Genomic DNA, 20,498 nt, shown 5'->3' on the forward strand with positions numbered 1-20,498 from the left:
ACTCCATATTTTTCTTTAAATAAACTATATAATTAGAAAACAAATGAACGTATATATGTTAAAATAAATAAATATATATTGTAAGAATATAATATCTTCTCATAAGATAAAATGATATCTTCTATTTAGTTTAAAAAATCACGTTTATACCTAATGATATTTCATTATCTTTTTTATTCAACATTTATATGAGGTTCCTTTCGTTTTTTTATGGTGATTATATGAAAATTTGCTAAGGTCGTTGGTTAGTTGAAACTCTCATCGCATTAATCATTAGTGGCAATATTTGAAGTTTATAAACTTTTTATCACCACTAAATTATATTCATTTATATGAGTTAAGAGCTTTGCATAATATCATAACTTTCTGAAAGAGTTATGTTAATTCTTTCGTTCATATCACTATGGAAATTATGTACAATTTTTGGTTTAAATCTTTTATCTTTTTTTGAATTTTATGATAATGGTTAATATAATCTCTTTTTTCTTTTGTTTTTTAACAATACAATTTTTCATTGTGATAATGAGAAAAATATTATGATGGTAGACGAAGAGTTAGTTCAAAACAAGTGTATATAACAATTAGTTTAATGATTGGATAATAAATACGTTATTGCTAATTTAATTAAGTGAAACTAAATAGATTGTTCGTCTATATGTTTTTTTTACGATCATTATTGATCCATTCCATTAACTCATATGTTCACATATTAAGCGTTTCATTAAATGTTTTTTTAAGCAAGTTTAACTCAAATCTCACTTTATTGAGCACCTTTTAAAAACAGCCGCACATCGTGCGGGTAAAAAAATCCTAGTATTAATATAAAAGTCTATAAAATAACAATTATTTATATATAAAATGGTTAAATGGGATGAGGAGAAAATCTCAAATAATTCGCTCATCAATCGTCTTCTTTGATAAGCCAATGCACAATTTTAGGAAATTTTGATTCATATGCGTACTAATATATAACACAATCTAAAATATAAGTTTCCATTATACACGCTTATTTCAAAAAAAATCATGTAAGTACAACATGAAAAGGTTAGGTTGATCAAACAATTGGTATACATCCAGAAATGTGTCCTCGAAAACGTTGTGTTTATACATTATGTAACCAACTATTTTCACAGATAAAAAGTATATTACTCGTATCTTTTTAAAAAATGATAGCTTGATCGATTAACTCACATGAGAATCAGTAACTATTAGAATAAAAAAAAACTAACCACTATAAATTTCAAATGGAGCATGTAAATAATACGAAGGTCATAGAGGTAATGGGAATGCTCTTGGTGTTTGCTATCGATGTTAGAACTAGGCTTACACTTTTGTCCGCATTTTAACTAGTAGAATCTGCAATAACTAATCTCTCTTTTAAAAAACTTAATATTATGTTATGATAAAGAAACTTGAATTATCAATTACAAAATAATATTAAAGAAAGCTTAACAGATGTAAAGCTTATTATAAACTACTGAATTTAAGATAAATATAGATTGCCACCTTGCCGGAATTTTTTTTTATTAACAATTGACTAAGAAAAAAATTTATATTTATACATTTAAGGGGGTGTTTGGTACGAGTGAATCAAAGAGAATGAAAATGTAATAGAAAATTAATATAGTAGGAAAGAGAATGAGTATTTGAAAAGAAAAAATACCATCGTTTGGTACAAGCAGAGAATAAATATATGAAAAATACCAAATTTTAAATATATATTAAATTTAATACATATAACATCATTAAAACAACATTTTTTTTCCATTCTCATTCATTCTCTACAATTTATAGAGAATAGAATGAATGAAATCGATTCCCACTTCTCAATTCTTTTTCCCATTCTCCATTGCAATCAAATATAAGAAATTTTTCTCATTCCTTTTCCACCGTTTCCATTCCATTGTATTAAACAGAGATAAAGATTCTTGTTTTGATAATTTTGCTTTTTCCCCGTCCCCACAAAGGTTAGATCAATACTATTATGATATCTTGGTCTATATATTTGATTTTGCTTTCTCCCAAGAACAAAAGTCAAATAAGAAAAGGTTAGATCAATATTTTAGTTTTTAAGTAATAATTGTTTTTGGGTATCTACTATAGTCAAGAAGGGCAAGATAACATACTTCTCTTTACGATCAAAGTTTTATCTTCTAACTATTTGTTGGGAATCTATTCTAGACAAAAAGGGCAAAATAAGATAATTTCCTTTTAGGAAACTTATTGTACAAAGCAAATTAACTTTTTTTCAATCGAGAAGTCTATTTGGAGTCGTGGACAAATATAAAGCCCAAATAATTGGATGTGCAACAAGGCAATCAAATTTCATAACAACAGACAAACATGCAATGCTCATTTACTGTAACATTTTTGAAAATATAAATATAAATAAAACGGTAGATTGATAGGAACCGTTTGATCTCATGTACCAAATTGGTACCCATATAACCCCCAGCAGAGATAGTGTTAAGGTAATTCAACTACTTAAATTCAATTATGCCCCGAGCAAGATTCGAACCCAAGTTGCTTCTAGAAAATGACTGCTGGTGCCCAACTCTTCTAGTTAAAATATAAATATAAATATAATGATAAAACGGATTTGGATATTACTGAAGTTATGCAAATGATAATGTTTTTAAAATGATAGTATGTTTTAACTGGAGGATCTTTATAATTATTTACGCACCCTTTTTCCTAGTATAATCTGGAAAAGTAATGTTAGTCACAAGGTGTTTTAGAAAGATGACTAATTTTCATAAAATAATTTATGATGACATGATTTGAGATGTTATGAATGAACAAATTAGTTATCAAATAAAAGGAAAATGTGAGATAATAATAAAAAAAAAAAAGATAGACTGACCTTCAAATGTTGTCCCTAACTATCAAAATAACATTCCATTTATACCCTTAATGCACACCTATATAAACTCAAGTAGTCAAGTGCTATTCTCATTAACAGTCACAACCAACCAACCAACGTATCCTTACTCCCGCCATCAAATATGGGTTTGAATCCAAATAGAGTGGACAATGATTCTGGTTCGGGTCAAGCTAAGCCCGAACCTACAACCATTTTCATATCAGTTCCACCGGAAACATCAACTCCGATGGAGTTGCACGATGTGTGTCTTCCACCACGAATGACTACTTTTCAAAAACTCAGCCACAAACTCTTGGAAATCTTTTTCCCGGATGATCCACTCCACAAATTCAAAAACCAAACTCGTTTTAATAAAATCTTGTTAGCTCTTCACTTCGTGTTCCCGGTTTTTGAGTGGGCACCTAGTTATAATATTGCTCTCTTTCGCTCTGATGTTGTTGCTGGTCTTACTATTGCTAGCCTTGCCATCCCTCAAGTATTTTTCAGATTGATAGTTACATATGCATTCTGACATACTACATTTTATTATAATCAATTTATTTCATATCGTAAAGACTCCTTAAATGAGTTATATAGAAATTTGATTTAAAACTTGATTATATTTTCAGGGGATAAGTTATGCTAAGCTTGCAAATTTGCCTCCTGTAATTGGTCTCTGTAAGTCTCTTTATTTCTAAATAGTTTGGTCTAATTGTTATCAATATCCATTTTTTCTTAGATATACTACATAAATGTTTTTTTAAGATTTTTATAGTTTAAGAAAGATATTTGCTTAACCCAGGTCTTTGTATCGCACTTAAAGGCTATTATGATAATAATTTTGTATTTTGATCACCTAAAATCAACATTTTTGTCTCACTAATCTATGATGTTCATGTAAACCTTTACGTTCATATAAAAGTATATATACAAAAATAATCTATCTGCAAGTTAGTCTAGTGGATCGCATCCAGAGATTTTTACAAGAGGTCTCAAGTTTGAATCAAGCTAGAAACAATCTTTGGGTGGCTACGAAAAGGTTTGGAACAACCATGGGATTCCCGGGTAAAATAACTAGCCTTTCCTAGATAAACCTCACCCGTTTACCCGTTTTATACAAAATCAAGATAATCATTCAATATCTATAATATAGTCGACAAAAATTAGCCATACACAATATGTACAACTTTATAAGTAGTATAAACTGCATAGAATACAATAGTATAAAGTACAAAATATCGTATGATATATGAGTCAATTAGTCAGCACATGGGTCAACAGTTTTGACTAAATGTTTTTGAAAACTTGGCATGTTATATTAGAAAACCTTTTTAAATCATTATTATCGACATGCTAAATATGAGAATATTAATCAGATTCAAGCTTTGTGCCACCATTGATATATGCTGTACTGGGAAGCTCCAAACATCTAGCTGTCGGGCCAGTTTCCATTGCCTCGTTGGTGATGGGAACAATGCTAAATGATGCTGTTTCGTACTCATTACATCCGAGTCTATATCTTAACTTGGCCTTCACTGCTACTTTCTTTGCTGGCCTCTTTCAAGCTTCACTAGGATTACTTCGGTACCATTTATATTGACTTTTTATTTAGTAACAGGATATTTTGAAGTGCATTTTAAAAAACGACTGATCAACATGGTGGTTTACAGGCTGGGTTTTGTGATTGATTTCTTATCAAAGGCGACACTAGTTGGTTTCATGGCTGGGGCAGCAATGATTGTCTCATTGCAGCAGCTAAAAGGGCTACTTGGTATCGTAGATTTTACTAGCAAAATGCAAATAATACCTGTTTTATCGTCTGTTTTTGAGCAAAGAGATGAGGTAACTAAGACATGCATTGGTTATAATGCCAGTTTCGTATAATCATGTTTATCTAAAGGATTTTAAAAGCCAAACTTTTAGAAATGCAAATCTCATCCTCAATCTACTCAAGCAAACGGTCTTTTTTACATTGTTGTGTGTGTAGTGTATGTGTAATTGCGTAAATAATGTCTCAACTTTAAAGTACTAACCAAAATAGTCTTAAAGGTTGAATTTTCTGATGCAGTGGTCTTGGCATACTATTGTGATGGGTTTTAGCTTTTTGGCCATTTTGCTTACTACAAGGCAAATAGTAAGTATTATCCAACTCGATAAAATGATTATTTGCATCACAGATATGGATTTCTTTCACGAGAACTGATATATTGGGATACGAACTAAGTTTGGTAACCCACAATCTTAGATGATGCAAAAACTATAGATAAATCTTATAGATACAACTGTCCAGCTATTACAATTCATTATTGTTATTGGCATACTAGTCTTGTTCCCATATTTTTTGGTCCATCAAGTAACAATGGTGCATCAAACATTTGTGCCAATTTCTCTGCAAGGCTTCTCTATGATCCTTCCCCACTAGTCTTTATTTGATTAAAAGGTCCCGTTAAGTGTTTATCCTTTTAAGTTCATTTTCAGAAATTAATGAACTTAGATTAACACAGGGTCTGAGAAAACCGAAACTCTTTTGGGTATCAGCAGCAGCTCCATTAGCATCAGTTATTTTGTCAACCTTTATGGTGGCCTTTTTCAATTCAAAGCTTCCTGACATTGCAACCGTAAGAAGAACTTCTCTACTACATACTAATCTAGTACCTGCAGTTTACATTTTAACGTAATGCACTAAATAACTTTCTTTTTTGCAGATTGGTCATCTGCACAAGGGTCTGAATCCGCCGTCATCAAAGATACTTTACTTCCATGGAGAGTTTCTTGCAGTTGCTGTCAAAACCGGTGCTGTTACTGGACTATTATCCCTCACCGTAGGTTTTTCGTGAAATGGACATCTACATCCCATATATCAATTATGATTCAACTTTACCGTTCAAAAAATAAAATTAAAAAATTATGATTCAGCTTTACTTGACCCGAACATTTTGATCATGTAGAAAAGTGACTTGTTTTGATTAAAATTCATTTTAACTACTTACATAATCCACCCCACTTTCACTGTTTTGATAAATTCTTTTTCAACCATCTTTGTTTGGGAATTTCCAAATCTAGAACAATGTAGAAGTTTTTGGGGAAGACCGGTTATACATTGGAAGATGGAATTTTAAGTCCCACTTCAAGTTTTCATGTATTTTCAGCTTTGGGTTCATCAGTGAAAAATGAATCCGTGATGGATATATCATGTTCATGTCGATTTGTAGGAAGGGATCGCTGTTGGAAGAACATTTGCAGCTTTGAAGAATTACCAAGTCGATGGAAATAAAGAAATGATAGCGATTGGGGTTATGAACATGGCTGGTTCTTGCTCCTCTTGTTATGTCACGACAGGTAGGTTAACACTGTTAATTCATGGACATGGACCATCTTTATGAACTGTGAATCAAAAAAATAGAATGCCATTATGGTCTCACCTAGTAATGAAAGAATATATGGGCCACTGAGACAAATCATACAGACTCAGATTATATTAGAGATAATCATTTAATCCGAAGATTGTTTATAAAGGTTTATTTGGTTACGTTTTATCAATAATGGGTAAACGAAAGTAGCTTAAAAGTAATGGGAGAAAAAGAATTTCCTAGCTTATTTGGATTGGCGAGGTGCCAATTAAAGGAACAAGAAATCAAAATAACTAAATTGGGTGATACAAAAAGTGTTTCTGAACAGCCCAATCTAATCTGACCCGCTTGCCCTTTTCCTCACTTCTGAAAATTAAAACATAAATATCGTCTATTTTTGGCTTTGGCAGGGTCATTTTCGCGATCAGCTGTGAATGAGAATGCAGGGGGACAAACAGCAGTGTCGAATATCATAATGGCATTAACAGTGCTTGTGACACTTTTGTTCTTGATGCCTCTCTTTAAATATACGCCTGATCTAATACTGGCTGCAATCATCGTCACTGCTGTGATTGGGCTAATTGATTATCAAAGTGTATTTCACCTTTGGAAAGTTGACAAACTTGATTTCCTAGTCTGCTTGTCATCCTTCTTTGGGGTTTTATTTGTCTCAGTTCCCGTTGGCCTTACAATCGCAGTAATTTACCATCTGTCTTCAAGAAAATGTTTAGTTTGATAATATTTGACCAGGGGTGGTAATTTACTAATGAAGTAGTCAATTTGGGTTATATTTTGTTTCTTGCTGGTAAAACGGGTAACGTTAAAAAGTTTAGCTTAAGAAATGGGTCAAAACTGGCTTAAAGTATAACACTAGGGATATCTAAACAATTCAGATTAATATTGCAACAATACAGATTTTATTGCAACAATACAGATTTTGTAACTGAATTCAACAAAATATATTTTTATATAAAAAAACATCTCAAGAAATTGATAATCAAGTGATGTGGATCAACCCAACCCGCACCTAAAAAAACCCATTTTGTTTTAACCCGTCTTGACCCATAACCCAACTTGAGCTGCCATTCTATTTTGCCACCTTTACCACTTATATATTTATGTTTTCATAGAAACAACTTAATATTTATTAATTTTGTTCATGTTTTATATGGTTTATTATCATAGGTGGGAGTTTCCATCTTCAAGATTTTGTTACATGTGACACGACCAAATACTAGCATCTTAGGAAACATTCCGGGCACTAAAATATATCAAGACCTTAATCGATACCAAGAAGCTCAAAGAGTACCATCATGTGTTATACTTGGCATTGAGGCTCCCATCTACTTTGCAAATTCTACTTACCTACAAGAAAGGTTAACTACAAGGAACCTACATTCTATGCACTTCTTTTTCGGAAACACCAAATATATTTATATTATACTCATCTAATAAACATTTAGAAAGAAAATGTTTACGTTGGGTACATATAAATAAGCAATGCATGTCGAGATACTGAAGTTTAAATATTTGCAGGATATTAAGATGGTTAAGGGAGGAGGAAAATTGGGTTGCAGCAAACAATGGCAATTCACTTAAGTGTGTGATTATGGACATGACAGGTATGAGTGAGTTTATATTTTATAGTTGACGCGTTTAATAGGTAAAATCGCTTTAATTCAGATAAAAATGAAACAAGTTACATACGCAACATGGTTTATAGTCTAAAATATCTACATAGTTTTCCATTTTTCCCTTTTGGCCATCGAACTATTTTTGTCTAATTAGGTCAATCTAACATGGTTATATACTTATATGTCATATTTAAGTTATTATAAGATGTTTTGCAGTTTTCGCTATACTCAAGAGTCAACACTTCTATTTTGCCACCTAAAACAATTTTATCAGAGAAACTTGTTTTGACGTGTCATATGACCCACCCATTTTGCCACCCATACTCGTTGAGTTATCACAAATTAAGTTTCTTTATATAATTCCAGCGGTGACAGCCATAGACACGAGTGGGCTTGCGATGGTGAACGAGCTTAGAAAGAGGTTGGAAAAGCAATCACTTCAGGTTAAATTTAGTTGTGTATGCATACATATTATATACGAATATACTAACAAACTGGAATTAACAAAATTATGGTTTGATTTGAAAATGTAGCTTGTGTTAGTAAATCCAACTGGAAATGTGATGGAAAAGTTACACCTGTCGAAAAGTCTGGATTCATTCGGGTCAAATAGACTATATCTCAGCATTAGTGAAGCTGTTTCTAACATCTAGTCTTCCTGGAAGGCTGACTGTGAATCGAACCAGATAGAGGACAAAAAGTACTTCATTGTAAATTTATGTTTTAACTTCTGATGAATTCATTGTACTATAAAAGTTAAGAATATATTGTAACAAGAACTTTAATTTAATCAACATCATTCCATAATAACAAGTACGTTATTTTGGTTAAATCTAACCAGTTGAGCATAGCTCAAGTGACACACTCTTACCCACAACCGCAAACACATAACCTACTGAAAGAACTTTTGGGAATAAAGAGGTCTTAAGTCGTGGAGCTATTCTTTGTTAGGTGAACAATGTCCAGTGTCAAAAAGACACCCGAAGTCAAGGGTGTCCTCCTCGATCTACACTCTTTGTCAAATATAATAACATTATATAAAAAAAGGCATAACTTGCTATTAGTAGCAAGTGATTATCTAATCTAAATGTCACATCTTCAAATTGTATAAACATTATTAAACATAATTACATTTCACCAACTATCTTAACGTGGTATATAATTTAGTTAATTTTAGTATTAGTATTATAAGTTAGTGTCACATGTTTACTCAAAAATGAAACTTGCAAAGTATAAAGAATCTCTAGAGATGAAATGAGTACAAAATGCGTTTAAAAAAAGATAAATATTTATAGAGATAAATTTCCAATATATATTCACAGTTTCTAAAAGTAATAACATCTAGACCGCATAGCGCAGTGGATTAGCGCGTTTGACTTCGGATCAAAAGGTCGTGGGTTCGACTCCCACTGTGGTCGCTTGACCTTTTTTCCTCTTGTCACTTTTTGACTCTTTGTCCAATACCAAAAGTCAAAATGGTTTATCTCTTATATATTGAATTGAATTTGTGCCCAAACATAGGCAACTTGATGAAACCTTTTGACCTTTTCAATCCCTTATGTAACCATCTTAATCTGTAACAACAGGATGGCTTGTTTAACTTAAAGACATGTATAAAATTGTGATAGAGATAGATATGGAAAAGACTAGTGTATATAATCTGCATGTTTATCGCATTTATTTCATTTTGAGGTTAGATGTAAATGGCCATATAATAATGCATCCACCATCAAGATTCATTTATCATGGTCCACTAATATAGTGTGGTTTAACTATATGCTTTAAAAACAGAAATAATTGATGATAAAAGCTAGTACAAGTCAATAATAATGCAGCAAACAAACAAATATAATGATAGAAACGAAAACTAAAGAAAATAACATCATTGGATATGAATAAGTTGATTTAATTCCACCCGTATTAACATGTCACTAAGTTGGTCAAATTTATTAGAAATAAAAAGAAAATCATTTTCATAAGATCTTATAAAAAAGTATGAATATGGTGAATTAAATCATCAACATGATCTAGTGCTCGAACATAATGTTAGTATCTCATATTTCTACTAGTTCTTAGCTTTAAAAGATTTTTATCCAGGCTATAAACATGATTAAATTATTTTCGATAATAAGACTTAAATTTGTTTAAATGGTCCATAACCCAAGGCCTCAAATGCTCAAACCAATCTTAAACCATTTGGTTGATTCATGGGATAGGAATGCTACATCTGTTGATTCGAGAAGGTTGAGCTTTGGTTGTTTACACTTAAAAATCATCTCTCTTTTGTCTAAATGGCGGTGGCTATTTAGAGTTGAACCTGAAAGTCTTTGGGTTCGAGTTATCTCGGCAATGTATTCATCTCCAAGGAATTGTTCACCCTTACATGTAAGGAATAATTTTGTGGGAGTTTGGAAATCCATCTTGTGATTAAACTCCCACATCTCCCAGTTTAATATTGCTCTAAAGTGTATATTCACAGGTAAATTAGGCAACTGTAGAAATCTCATATTTTAGATGGATAAATGGATAAACTCGTTTCTATTTGTTATTCTCTGATTTGCTCAGATTGGAGAAACGTAAAGGTTGTTTTATCCATGAGCGATGCACAGGAGGTGGATTCTTTTCCCAATAGAAATGGAACTGGAATAGAACCCCATTGACACTCTTGGAACTGCAACAACTTCTGAAACTGCTGTCAAAGATACAAAATGTCCATCTCTCCAGTGAAAGCGATTCATGGAAATAGATTGTAACCCTTTGAATTGCTTTTCAATCAAGTTTTCAAGAATAACCTTCAAAAGGCAACATACGGACCCAATGTTGGGTCTTCCCTTGGAATAAACGTGCCCCTCTAGAGGCTAACATACTTGGATAGCGAATCGAAATGGAGCGAATACCAACACTGGATCAACTCTCTGTAAAAAATATCACAGCCTCGAGCACACTATGCTCATTGTGCAACTCACATAATGAAACCGAGGAACACCTGTTTTTACAATGCTCTTTTGTTGATGCGATATGGAGCTTCCATTACAAAAACCGCAAAACTTGAAAGATCTCATGGAAGTCCACAAAATCCATCCCCAAGAACTCACAGAAACATAGTTTCATGAACTTGATTATCATCGCATAATGCTGGGTAATATGGAAATGCAAAAATGACCGAATTTTCAATAACAAGTTGCCGTCAATCCGTTTTGGTACCAGAGTACTCAAGGTAAATGCGTTCTATGATTATCTAATAGATCGTCTTCATAGACATCTCCTGGTCCCAATGGAGTAGTTTTTGCTTTTAATCATTCTTTGTAATCTCCCTATTTTTTGTTATGTAACTCTTAGGTCGCGTTTGATTCACATAATTTAATGGAATATGATGGAATTGAATTCCATTCCTTAGCGCGTTTATTTGGTTAAAGATAGTGAAATCACATTCCGTTGGAATGCAAACATTTCCTCATTTAATGGAATCTCCAATCCTTGGGGATGAGGGAAGAAATTTCATTTCATCTCTCACTTGAATCTTCAGAAAACCAAAACTATTCCATCAAATTCCATTTCCCAAAACACGCCTTTAGCTTGTCACTAGTTTCTAGCGACAAAAATCCTATCTTTTAATGTTGAAAAAAAAAAGCACCATCCATTGTAGCAAATCAATTGACAAACATATAGGTCCCCAGGTCAACTTAAAAAATTTTAAAAAAATTTTAAACACTGAAACACCCCGGCGTATGTTAGCATTATCTCGGATATATATCTTCATGTAAATCTATATTTTTATTATTCGATTATTGCACACCAAAATTCACTCTCTGTCCACTTTCTTCTTCTATCAAACCCTAAATTTTCACCATAATAATAAATATAAAATTATATGTAACAAAATAAACTCTTAAATTATTTCGAACATTAAATATAAGGTTTCATTGATCCTTAATCGACCAAGATCTATAAGGTATAAAACAAAAAAATTCCTTTTTTTTTTAATCTTATTTATTTTGTTGTTAAATAAGTTATATATATATTTAATTGTTTTTTATCTGTAGCTAGATATATACATCTTTTTGTTTCTCATTTTGGGTGATTTAGCCTTAATTGGTAAATTTCCTTCCATTACTGATAGGGCCAAAAGGTGTGTGACAAGTAGTGTTTAGAATCCTACATATATAGTAATATAGATATAGATATACATATACATATATACACACACACTGAGGGCGGTCTTTGAGTGTGCGAACAGCAGTTTTTTTTTTATTTATTTATGTTTGGGCTTACTACAGATATTTTTGGGTGTTTGAATTAGCTAGTTTTTTTTAGGGTTATTGACTTGTTGAAACTTTAAAAAAAAAGAAAAGCAAATAAGCTGATTTTATTGGCGTATGAGCTTGTATAAACAATGAGCTCGAGTTGTTAAGCTCATATGCCGGTAAAAATAAGCTCATTGTCTTTTTTGATTTCTTAAATAAGCCTAAAAAGTATGCTAATATAGACACCCACGTGTATTATATTATTGTATCTAATGGAAAAGATATAGTAGTTGCTTGGTACTCGAGATGACCCGTTAATCTAGAGGTTGTGGGCGTTTAGCTTTAGTTACATTGTCGACAAGTTGTAAATATGTGAGAATGTGATTTGTTATTTGTCTGTTTTGAAAGATAAGACAATAGTTGTTAGGTTAAGTTGTTAATAAGGCGTGAACGTGTTTAGGAATTCTATATTTCCATCCTTATGTTTAGCGATTTTCGTTTTAGTAGTTAGTTTATTTTTGTATTGGGTCTCCAGAAACTCTGTTATACGGCTTTGCCTGGCGTTGATTGATGTAATAGGGGTTTTATCATATTAAGTTGTAAGATTAGGTATTTTTTTGCCGTGAATGTAACGCTATAATAAGAAAGAAAAAAAGGTTCTCTTTGTGTTTCTTCTTTTATGTTTTAGCCTTTCTAGTTTATTTTCATTTTGGTTTTACCATAGATAGATTAATTTCTGTTGATATAACTCAAAATCTTTATAAATTTGAGTTGTTTAACATTATGGATTGAATTTGATTGTTTTATGTATATGTTTTTGATAGGTTGGAGAATTGTAACTAGTCAATGAGTTGTGGATTTTACGGGAAGGACTTTGATAGTTTGAAAAAACTAAGTGCTGCAAGTTTGGTTTCTTTTAAAGATTTGAAACTTGGTTGTGAATTGTGATGGATGAGACAAAAGGGGATTCGAGGTATATGTCGAATTACGGGGCGAGTCAAGGATATGGGTCGAATCAACATTCTAAAGTTTCTATTCGTGATGTAGGTCAGCCTCACTCAAAGCAAATTGTGGAGAATTATGTTGATTTGGATGATGATGAAGTAGAAGACGATGAAGATGAGCAGGAAGGTAATGGTGGGGATAATGAAATGAACGGTGTGGTTCGTCTTAATGGAGATGGTGCCGAGGTTGATGATGAGGATACTGACGATGATGGTGACGATAGTAGCAATCGTAGAAGTGAAAATATTAATTTACATAGGCATCCGAAAAAAAGAAAGCTGAAGAGCTTATTATCTAGTTTTGAATTGGTGCCTCGCGTACCGACCCCAGTGCCACTGCAGGTGGCACGACCAGTTGTCGCCAGGTCCTCGTTCGGTGGAAGAAACACACTTACTGACTGGAGTGAACATGAGACATTTGTTCTTCTTGATGCGTGGGGTGAGAGGTTTCTTCAACGTGGAAGGAAGAGTCTAAGATCAGAAGAATGGCAGGAAGTAGCTAATAAGGTTTCACGTGGATCAAAGATGGAAAGAACTGACACTCAATGTAGAAACCGTTTGGACACATTGAAAAAGAAGTATAAAAAGGAGAAAGCTTTGTTAGAAGGTAATAGAGGTGCAAATTCGAAATGGGTGTATTTCAAGAAAATGGATGTATTAATGTCATCAACACCCCGGCAGGCAGGAGTTTCAGGTAGAGTAGATCCAGGTGAGTACACGTTAATGAACCCGACTGCATTTGTCAACCGTTCAAATGGATTAGATGAAATGAGGGAAAGCCCGGGAAACACAGAATCGCAAGAGGGTGATGATGACGATGATGATGATTTGCTGCCACCAAAAAGGTCAAAACATAATGGGGATATAGTCAACAGAGGCTCATTCAAATTACTTGCTGACTCCATTAACAAGTTTAGTGATATATATGTGAAGATTGAAACTCAGAAGAGAAAGCAGATGGCAGAACTAGAGAAAATGAGGATGGATTTCCATAAAGAGTTGGAATTACAGAAACAGCAAATCCTTGAAAGAGCGAGAGACGAGATTATAAAACTCAGACGACGGGATTATGAAGAAAATGATTCTGCAGGGAATGTTAGTGGGTAAACACATCTGCTTTTGACTAATATTTTTAATTTCTAATTCAAACTTGCTATCTGACTTACTGCTGTTGTATAATATGCGAGTTGTAACTCCATTTGGCTGCTTAATTATTTTAGGCAATAAATAGATGTACTTTATATTATTTATTCTCATAAAAGTCATATAATGTCTTGAATTGATGACATTCAAGCATATGAGGCAATGTGTCTCGACTTCACACGATTTTATGGAGAACATAGATAGGAAACTCAGGTTTCAGAAAAGGGTTGGAAGCCGTATGTACGTATCCGATAATCATACTACCAGAATGCCAATTTATACAATTTTGTTATTCATATTGTGTTAGTCCAAATAATGAGCACTCCATGTAACCGAAAAGAACCTTTTGTGCGAAACTGCACACATATGCATAAAATATAGTCAAGAATCTGATAATCAATCGCAAAACACTTACGTAGGTACCTTTATTACTGTTATGGTTTTAATGGATTGAAGTTGTTCATACCCACACCAGGGCGGGATTTGAAATCGTGGTTTAATGGGTTGAAGTTGAAGTGGATCAACTATCTTTGTTGTGGCAAGGAACAAGATAAGCCAAACCCCAACAATGTCCAAGTCTATCCTATGAAGTTATGCTAAATATGACTTGTAAAAAGAATACTTTCCTTCACTCAACAAATCTCAAAAGAACCAAAGTCACACTAGTATAAGACTGAATCATTTGGACAACAAAGGTGTTCAAAAAAGATGCAAGGACCATCGGTATGTACTCTTCAAGCCAAACATGAACAAGGACATATTTTTTTCTCTGTGGCTCCAACATCATCTCATTACCAAAAGAAACGAAGAAGGAAACCGTTTTTGAACTCATCACCCGATTACCAAGAGACTTTCTACTCATTAAAAGGAAAAGTACAAAAGAGCATCCAAATTCACAAAGCTCACGAGCACATGGTCCACTGGTGCCATATATGGACAATGTCGCTTAAAGAGTCCAATGAAGGGATTTATCAGATTCTTGATAATTTCACACACAAACATGACAAGTACGAGTGACATGGTAATGTGAGTCAATGGTATGATGTCGTCCTTTTTAAGCTCGATGATCTGTAACAAGTAGTACTTGTATGTGAAACTTGTCAATATCATTTATACGTTGCAAGTCGTTTATGAACAGCAGCTGGATCTACCGATTTTGACAATTGCAAGTGTATGTTTGTGTGAATATGTATGTAAATGTATTTTGTAAATGATTTAAAACCAGTACAAACAAATTGCAATTATTAAATAATTAGTTAATATTCAAATTGTCAAATTAAAATGTATTATGCTAAATAACGTATTTTATTAAGTTCTCAGTTTTCAAGATCATATAACTAATTAATTTGTATTTTATTCGAGTAAAAAACTAAATAACTTTAAATTAAAAAAAAAAAATTGCAAAAAAATTGCAAAAAGTCAGGATGGCCGAGTGGTCTAAGGCGCGAGACTCAAGCTCTTTTCCTTTCGACGGCGTGGGTTCGAATCCCACTCCAGACATTAATTTTTAATTTTTTCTTTTGTATTTTATTTTTATGCTTATAGATTTATTTGGTATCTTTATGAAAAAATTGCCAAAAGTCAGGATGGCCGAGTGGTCTAAGGCGGGAGAATCAAGATCTTTTCCTCTCGAGGGCGTGGGTTCGAATCTCACTCCTCATATTACTTTTTTATTTTTCCCTTTGTGTTGTTTATGTTATTATGTATATACTTTTTATTTGCTATGTATGGTTATAGACTAATAGCCGATTTATTTTGTGAGAACAATTAATGCATTAGATGTGCTTAACGTTTACATGAACGTAACTATATTTTGTATGGAAAAAGCGCCATATATGCTCGTGACTTGACACACTAAAACACAAATTTGTTTTAACTTTTTCCTTTGTTTTAACATGAATGTACTTAGCTTTATGTCTAGGTAAATTTTTGAGCAATTTTATACTTACAGCTATCTTCTTATAAAAAAGTATTGCCTACTAATTAGTTTCAATTATTAGATCATTTTACATGCCACATAGAACCATTTTTAAAGCGGCGAAATACTTAATTAACAAGCTGTGACCAAGCTTTAAATTGCATTGCTCGAGTGTTTATTAAGCTTAGGTGTATTATCGAGCTTTTCAAGATTATGAATTATAGTAGAAAGCATTTTAGATTTTTGGACGTTAGTTACTAATGCATGTGTTTGTAAGTTAATATCCGTTTTAACTTGTTTAATATGTAAAGGTGTTTTGTTTCCAATTTTCATAAAACTTATACCAATTTCTATGCATATACCGTTAATTTGTACCTTGTGATGAATCATCAATGTGGTTGGTTGTTTGGTTTTATTGGTAAGGGCCTGAGACCATATATCATGGTATTGTATGGTACTATGGTATGCCTTTCCAAGTAGTAAACTTAAACTGTCCCCTTTTCTTGCATCAACCACTTGTACATTAGGTACAATATGTGAATCTAACCTTTATTACATGCATCAATAACTTGTACACTTTGATTGTGAGAAAGTGATGTGAGCTTTTACTTATTTATTGTGTTTGATTTGTCAGTGGGTATGAATTCAATAAGATGGGACCAAGCTTTCAGAAAGTATTTTGCCTAGACCATAAGATAAGCAATTGGTCAGTGTTTGCTTTGCTTGAAGTAGCACATGGTTAGCCTGTGCACTGTTTTTTGGACCATTGTTGTGTTTAAAGTGTCCACAATTTGTGGTGGCACCCATTCTAAGGTCTTGTAACAAGTTTTCATTTATTTGGACTATCTATCGTTGACTTTCTTTTGTTAGTATTCATATGAGAAGAAGACTAAATTAAGAAAATATAAGAGTGATAGACTGATAGTGGCATATCCTTCAAATTGATCGTACCATCACTTACGCCGGATCCCATCATAACTCCAGAGTTAGCGTGTTTACGTGAGAGTAGTATCAGAATAGATGACTAATTACTAGGAAGCTCTAATGTCGTAACCCTCTTTTTAAAAGAAAAACCAAAAAAATTAGTCCATAATAATTGTCCTGTAGAAAATGGTGATATAATCGTCCATAGTAATGTGTATTTCAATACGAAGTTGTCAACTTTACACCAAATTATAATTAGAGATAGTTGTGTATAACAAAAGTATGATGTATTGATGTGTATATATCACTTGAATCACTTTTGATATAAATAAAAAAATAAAAAGATACACACCAAAGTTCTTTGCAACAAAGACAATAACAACCATTTATACATTTAAGAGAAACAAACAACGATTTTCAAAGGTGGTACAAAGTATTTTCTCCATAGTACATACGGCCATACACACAAATTTTATGCATCACCTAATTGTACATCATATTGAATATGACATTATGATGCTTATGCTTGTATAGTGAAAAATATTTTTGCACATCTTACCTTCTTTCAAAAAAAAAAAAAAAACGTTCAAACTAATAATGACAAGTTAAAAGATTTGAACTGTCAATAATCTTTCATTACCAGGTGGAGTAGCATATATGATCTTGAGTACTTTTATTCAAAAAATTTCTTTATGGTTTTCTTACATTTTCATTGGGGTAGGTTGCGCCATGGCCCATGCGACAAGATTAGATATTTTTGATTAGTGGCTTTCGTAGTTGGAAAAATAACTTACATTGTTACATTACTCATTTTGAAAAGAACATTTTAATGGAAAATTTATATTATGTGCATTTTAAATTAAGGTGGCGTGCACTGCCACTGCCCCTAGACCCCGACAAGGGCAGACATTTTGATCCCGACAAGGGAACGCAACTCCGAACCCTGCCATAATAATCGATATTAAGTTAGTTTTAACAAATGAACTCGTATATGAGCTTTATCAAAAAATCTTAATTGGTCTAAAGTAACAACCGGTACACTAAAATCAGTAAATACTATAAACAAATGACCATATATAAAATTTTACTTTTGAAAAAAGGGCTTAAGAACAGGGAGTGGGAGCTCTCTTGTCGACTACAATGAGAGGTAGGGGCCTTTTTGGCGAACTATGTAAGATTTGATCCGTGCCTATTATTTATGGGTGATGATCAATACATCACTCGTTTTTGACCGTATACCACTAAATGTAGACCGTATACCACCAAATGTGTTTTAAAGTGTTGTATAGATCTCGTCCTTGTGTTTATATACTATACTATATACTATACATGATTTTTAATGCACCTCATTTATTGCAACCCCAAATATACTGTACTATATACTATGATAGTACGACATGTTTCAACCCCAAATATAATGTGAACGTATATAATAGCTTGGTTGGACACTTTATATTGCAACCGGGACAGGATTTCCTTAAATTAATTCTCCAATTTGAGTTAAGTTGGAAAAATCTTGACCTTTGAATAAAAAATCAAAGACTAAGATTCAAAAATCTTGACCCTTGATTTTCATTTAAGGATCAAGATTATTAAGAGTAACTTGAGGGTATCCCCTCCCATTACAACCATACTACATTAAATCTTAAATTGGGCCATTAACGTCCAGCATGCATGTATAGATGATATATACACAAGAGCACTACTGGGTTAGGGTTTTTGGAAGACTTAAGCCATATCAATTTTGGAAACTAGATCATTAACATATAAAATAAAGTATAAACAAGAAAAAGGAAAAAATAAAAAAAATAACCCGATGTTTAAGTAGTTTTGGCCAAAGGACATCTCTTGTTGAACACCTAACATGTCCATATAATCTAGAGTTAATTACTAAAATGCAATATTTTAAAAACCGGTATTTTAATTATACTGGTGTGGAAAAATTTTCCGATATTACCGGAAATACCGGCTGATACGACTATCTTAGTTTATTTTATTATTAATCTGCAAAATTTGTTAACGACTATAGTCAAAAAGCAATTATAATTAACTCAAAAATAATACCAAATGGGTATTTCATAATAAAATATAAGGTTTAAAGTTCACAAATAACAAAAACTAACATTAAAGTATCATAAAAAAAATATTTAAAAAAATTTCAAAAAACAAAAATGAAAATACCGATAATACCGGAAAATACCGGAAATACCGGGCGTTATAAAATAGTGAAAATACCGAAAAAATACCGGGATTAAAATACCGTAGTACCCTCACATACTGGTAATACCGACCAGTATATACCGGTATTTAAAACATTGCTTAAATGGTACCTAACGTGTCCGCAATATTGCTGGTTTGATACCTTTCCTTTCGAAATTACGCGGATCATACCTAACGTTTTCAAAACTCTACTCGGACCATACTCGAACTAAACGCCATTTGATGGCCACTTTAAACCCCCCACGTGACTTGCACATGAGGGGTAAAGATGTAATATCGCGTTTCTTAATTACTTAAATGGTACCCAACGTTTGTATCATATTGCTGGTTTCATACCTAACGTTTAGTTATTAATTTTTTTTGTATTTTTTTGTACTTTTATTTTATTTTGAGACGTGAATTTCGCTTTAAGCCAATGTTTTAAAAAAAGGTATTTTAGTCATACCAGTGTGGAAAAATTTCCGGTATTATCGAAAATACCGCCAGTACGACTATTTTTAATTTGTTTATTTTTTTAAAAAAACTTCTCCAAAACTTGTTATAATTTAACGAAAATAGTCAAAATGCACTTATAATCCACTAAAAAAAAAAATACCAAATAGGTATTTCATAACAAAATATAAGATTTAAAGTTCACAAATAACCAAAAATCGCAATAAAGTATCATAATTTTTTTTTTTATAAATAAACTAAAATTTTCTTTTTTGAAATATTGGAAATACTGCAACGGTAATATCGGAAAATACCAGAAATACCGGCCGATATTTACCGGTATTTAAAACATTGCTTTAAGCTCCGTGTAACGCTTCGACAGTAGGAGATCTAGCATACGTTGCTGTTAGAAGAAAAAAAGACAACATATGTTAGACCTATTGCCACACGAAGTTTCAAGCGAAATTCACTTTTCAAAAAAAATACAAAAAAATTAAAAAAAAAAAAATTAACTAAACATTAGGTATGAAATCAGTAAAATCGTGCAAACGTTAGGTACCATTTAAATAATTGAGAAACGCGCAATACATCTTTACCCCTCACGTGCAAGTCATGTGGGGGGTTTAACATCCATTAAACGGCGTTTGGTTTCAGTATGGCTCGAGTGGAGTTTTAGAAACGTTAGATATGATCCGCGTAATTTCGAAAGGAAATATATCAAACTAGCAATATCGCGTAAACGTTAGGTACCATTTAAGTAATTAAC

At 32.5% G+C, this 20,498-nt stretch overlaps 2 protein-coding genes and 2 non-coding genes across 5 annotated transcripts; all 4 read left to right on the forward strand.

The window, feature by feature from the left end:
* Positions 1-3,080: 3,080 nt before the first annotated feature.
* LOC122608322 (probable sulfate transporter 3.4) lies at positions 3,081-8,636 on the forward strand. Its single transcript, XM_043781417.1, has 13 exons — positions 3,081-3,359; positions 3,493-3,541; positions 4,240-4,447; positions 4,534-4,705; positions 4,932-4,997; positions 5,368-5,481; positions 5,569-5,685; positions 6,076-6,202; positions 6,624-6,910; positions 7,399-7,589; positions 7,750-7,835; positions 8,214-8,290; positions 8,381-8,636. Exons 1-13 carry the CDS (start codon positions 3,111-3,113, stop codon positions 8,498-8,500), a joined length of 1,863 nt encoding a protein of 620 aa, XP_043637352.1. The 5' UTR covers positions 3,081-3,110; the 3' UTR covers positions 8,501-8,636.
* Positions 8,637-9,191: 555 nt separating this feature from the next.
* Positions 9,192-9,265, forward strand: TRNAR-UCG. Its single transcript has one exon. It is a non-coding gene; the product is annotated as a tRNA-Arg (tRNA).
* A 2,377-nt stretch (positions 9,266-11,642) lies between these two features.
* On the forward strand, positions 11,643-14,341 carry LOC122607035 (trihelix transcription factor ASIL1-like). Of its 2 annotated transcripts, XM_043779956.1 has the most exons (3): positions 11,643-11,799; positions 12,916-13,064; positions 13,139-14,341. In XM_043779956.1, the coding sequence occupies exons 2-3, from the start codon at positions 13,043-13,045 to the stop codon at positions 14,200-14,202; spliced, it is 1,086 nt and encodes a 361-aa protein (XP_043635891.1). In that variant the 5' UTR covers positions 11,643-11,799; positions 12,916-13,042; the 3' UTR covers positions 14,203-14,341. The 2 variants fall into 2 exon arrangements, with proteins under 2 accessions (XP_043635891.1, XP_043635890.1); XM_043779955.1 differs by having other exon boundaries at positions 12,916-14,341.
* Positions 14,342-15,656: 1,315 nt separating this feature from the next.
* On the forward strand, positions 15,657-15,738 carry TRNAL-CAA. The gene is given in 2 exon segments: positions 15,657-15,694; positions 15,703-15,738. It is a non-coding gene; the product is annotated as a tRNA-Leu (tRNA).
* Positions 15,739-20,498: the final 4,760 nt, after the last annotated feature.

The sequence above is a fragment of the Erigeron canadensis genome, chromosome 7, assembly GCF_010389155.1.
Source record: "Erigeron canadensis isolate Cc75 chromosome 7, C_canadensis_v1, whole genome shotgun sequence".
NCBI classification, from domain to species: domain Eukaryota; kingdom Viridiplantae; phylum Streptophyta; class Magnoliopsida; order Asterales; family Asteraceae; genus Erigeron; species Erigeron canadensis.

Coding starts and splice junctions, on each gene's coding strand:
- LOC122608322 (XM_043781417.1), top strand. CDS start 3,111: ATGGAGTTGCACGATGTGTGTCTTCCACCACGAATGACTACTTTTCAA. Junction 4,998..5,367: donor TGCTTACTACAAGGCAAATA/GTAAGTATTATC, acceptor AGATTAACACAG/GGTCTGAGAAAACCGAAACT. Junction 5,482..5,568: donor AGCTTCCTGACATTGCAACC/GTAAGAAGAACT, acceptor TCTTTTTTGCAG/ATTGGTCATCTGCACAAGGG.
- LOC122607035 (XM_043779955.1), top strand. CDS start 13,039: ATGGATGAGACAAAAGGGGATTCGAGGTATATGTCGAATTACGGGGCG.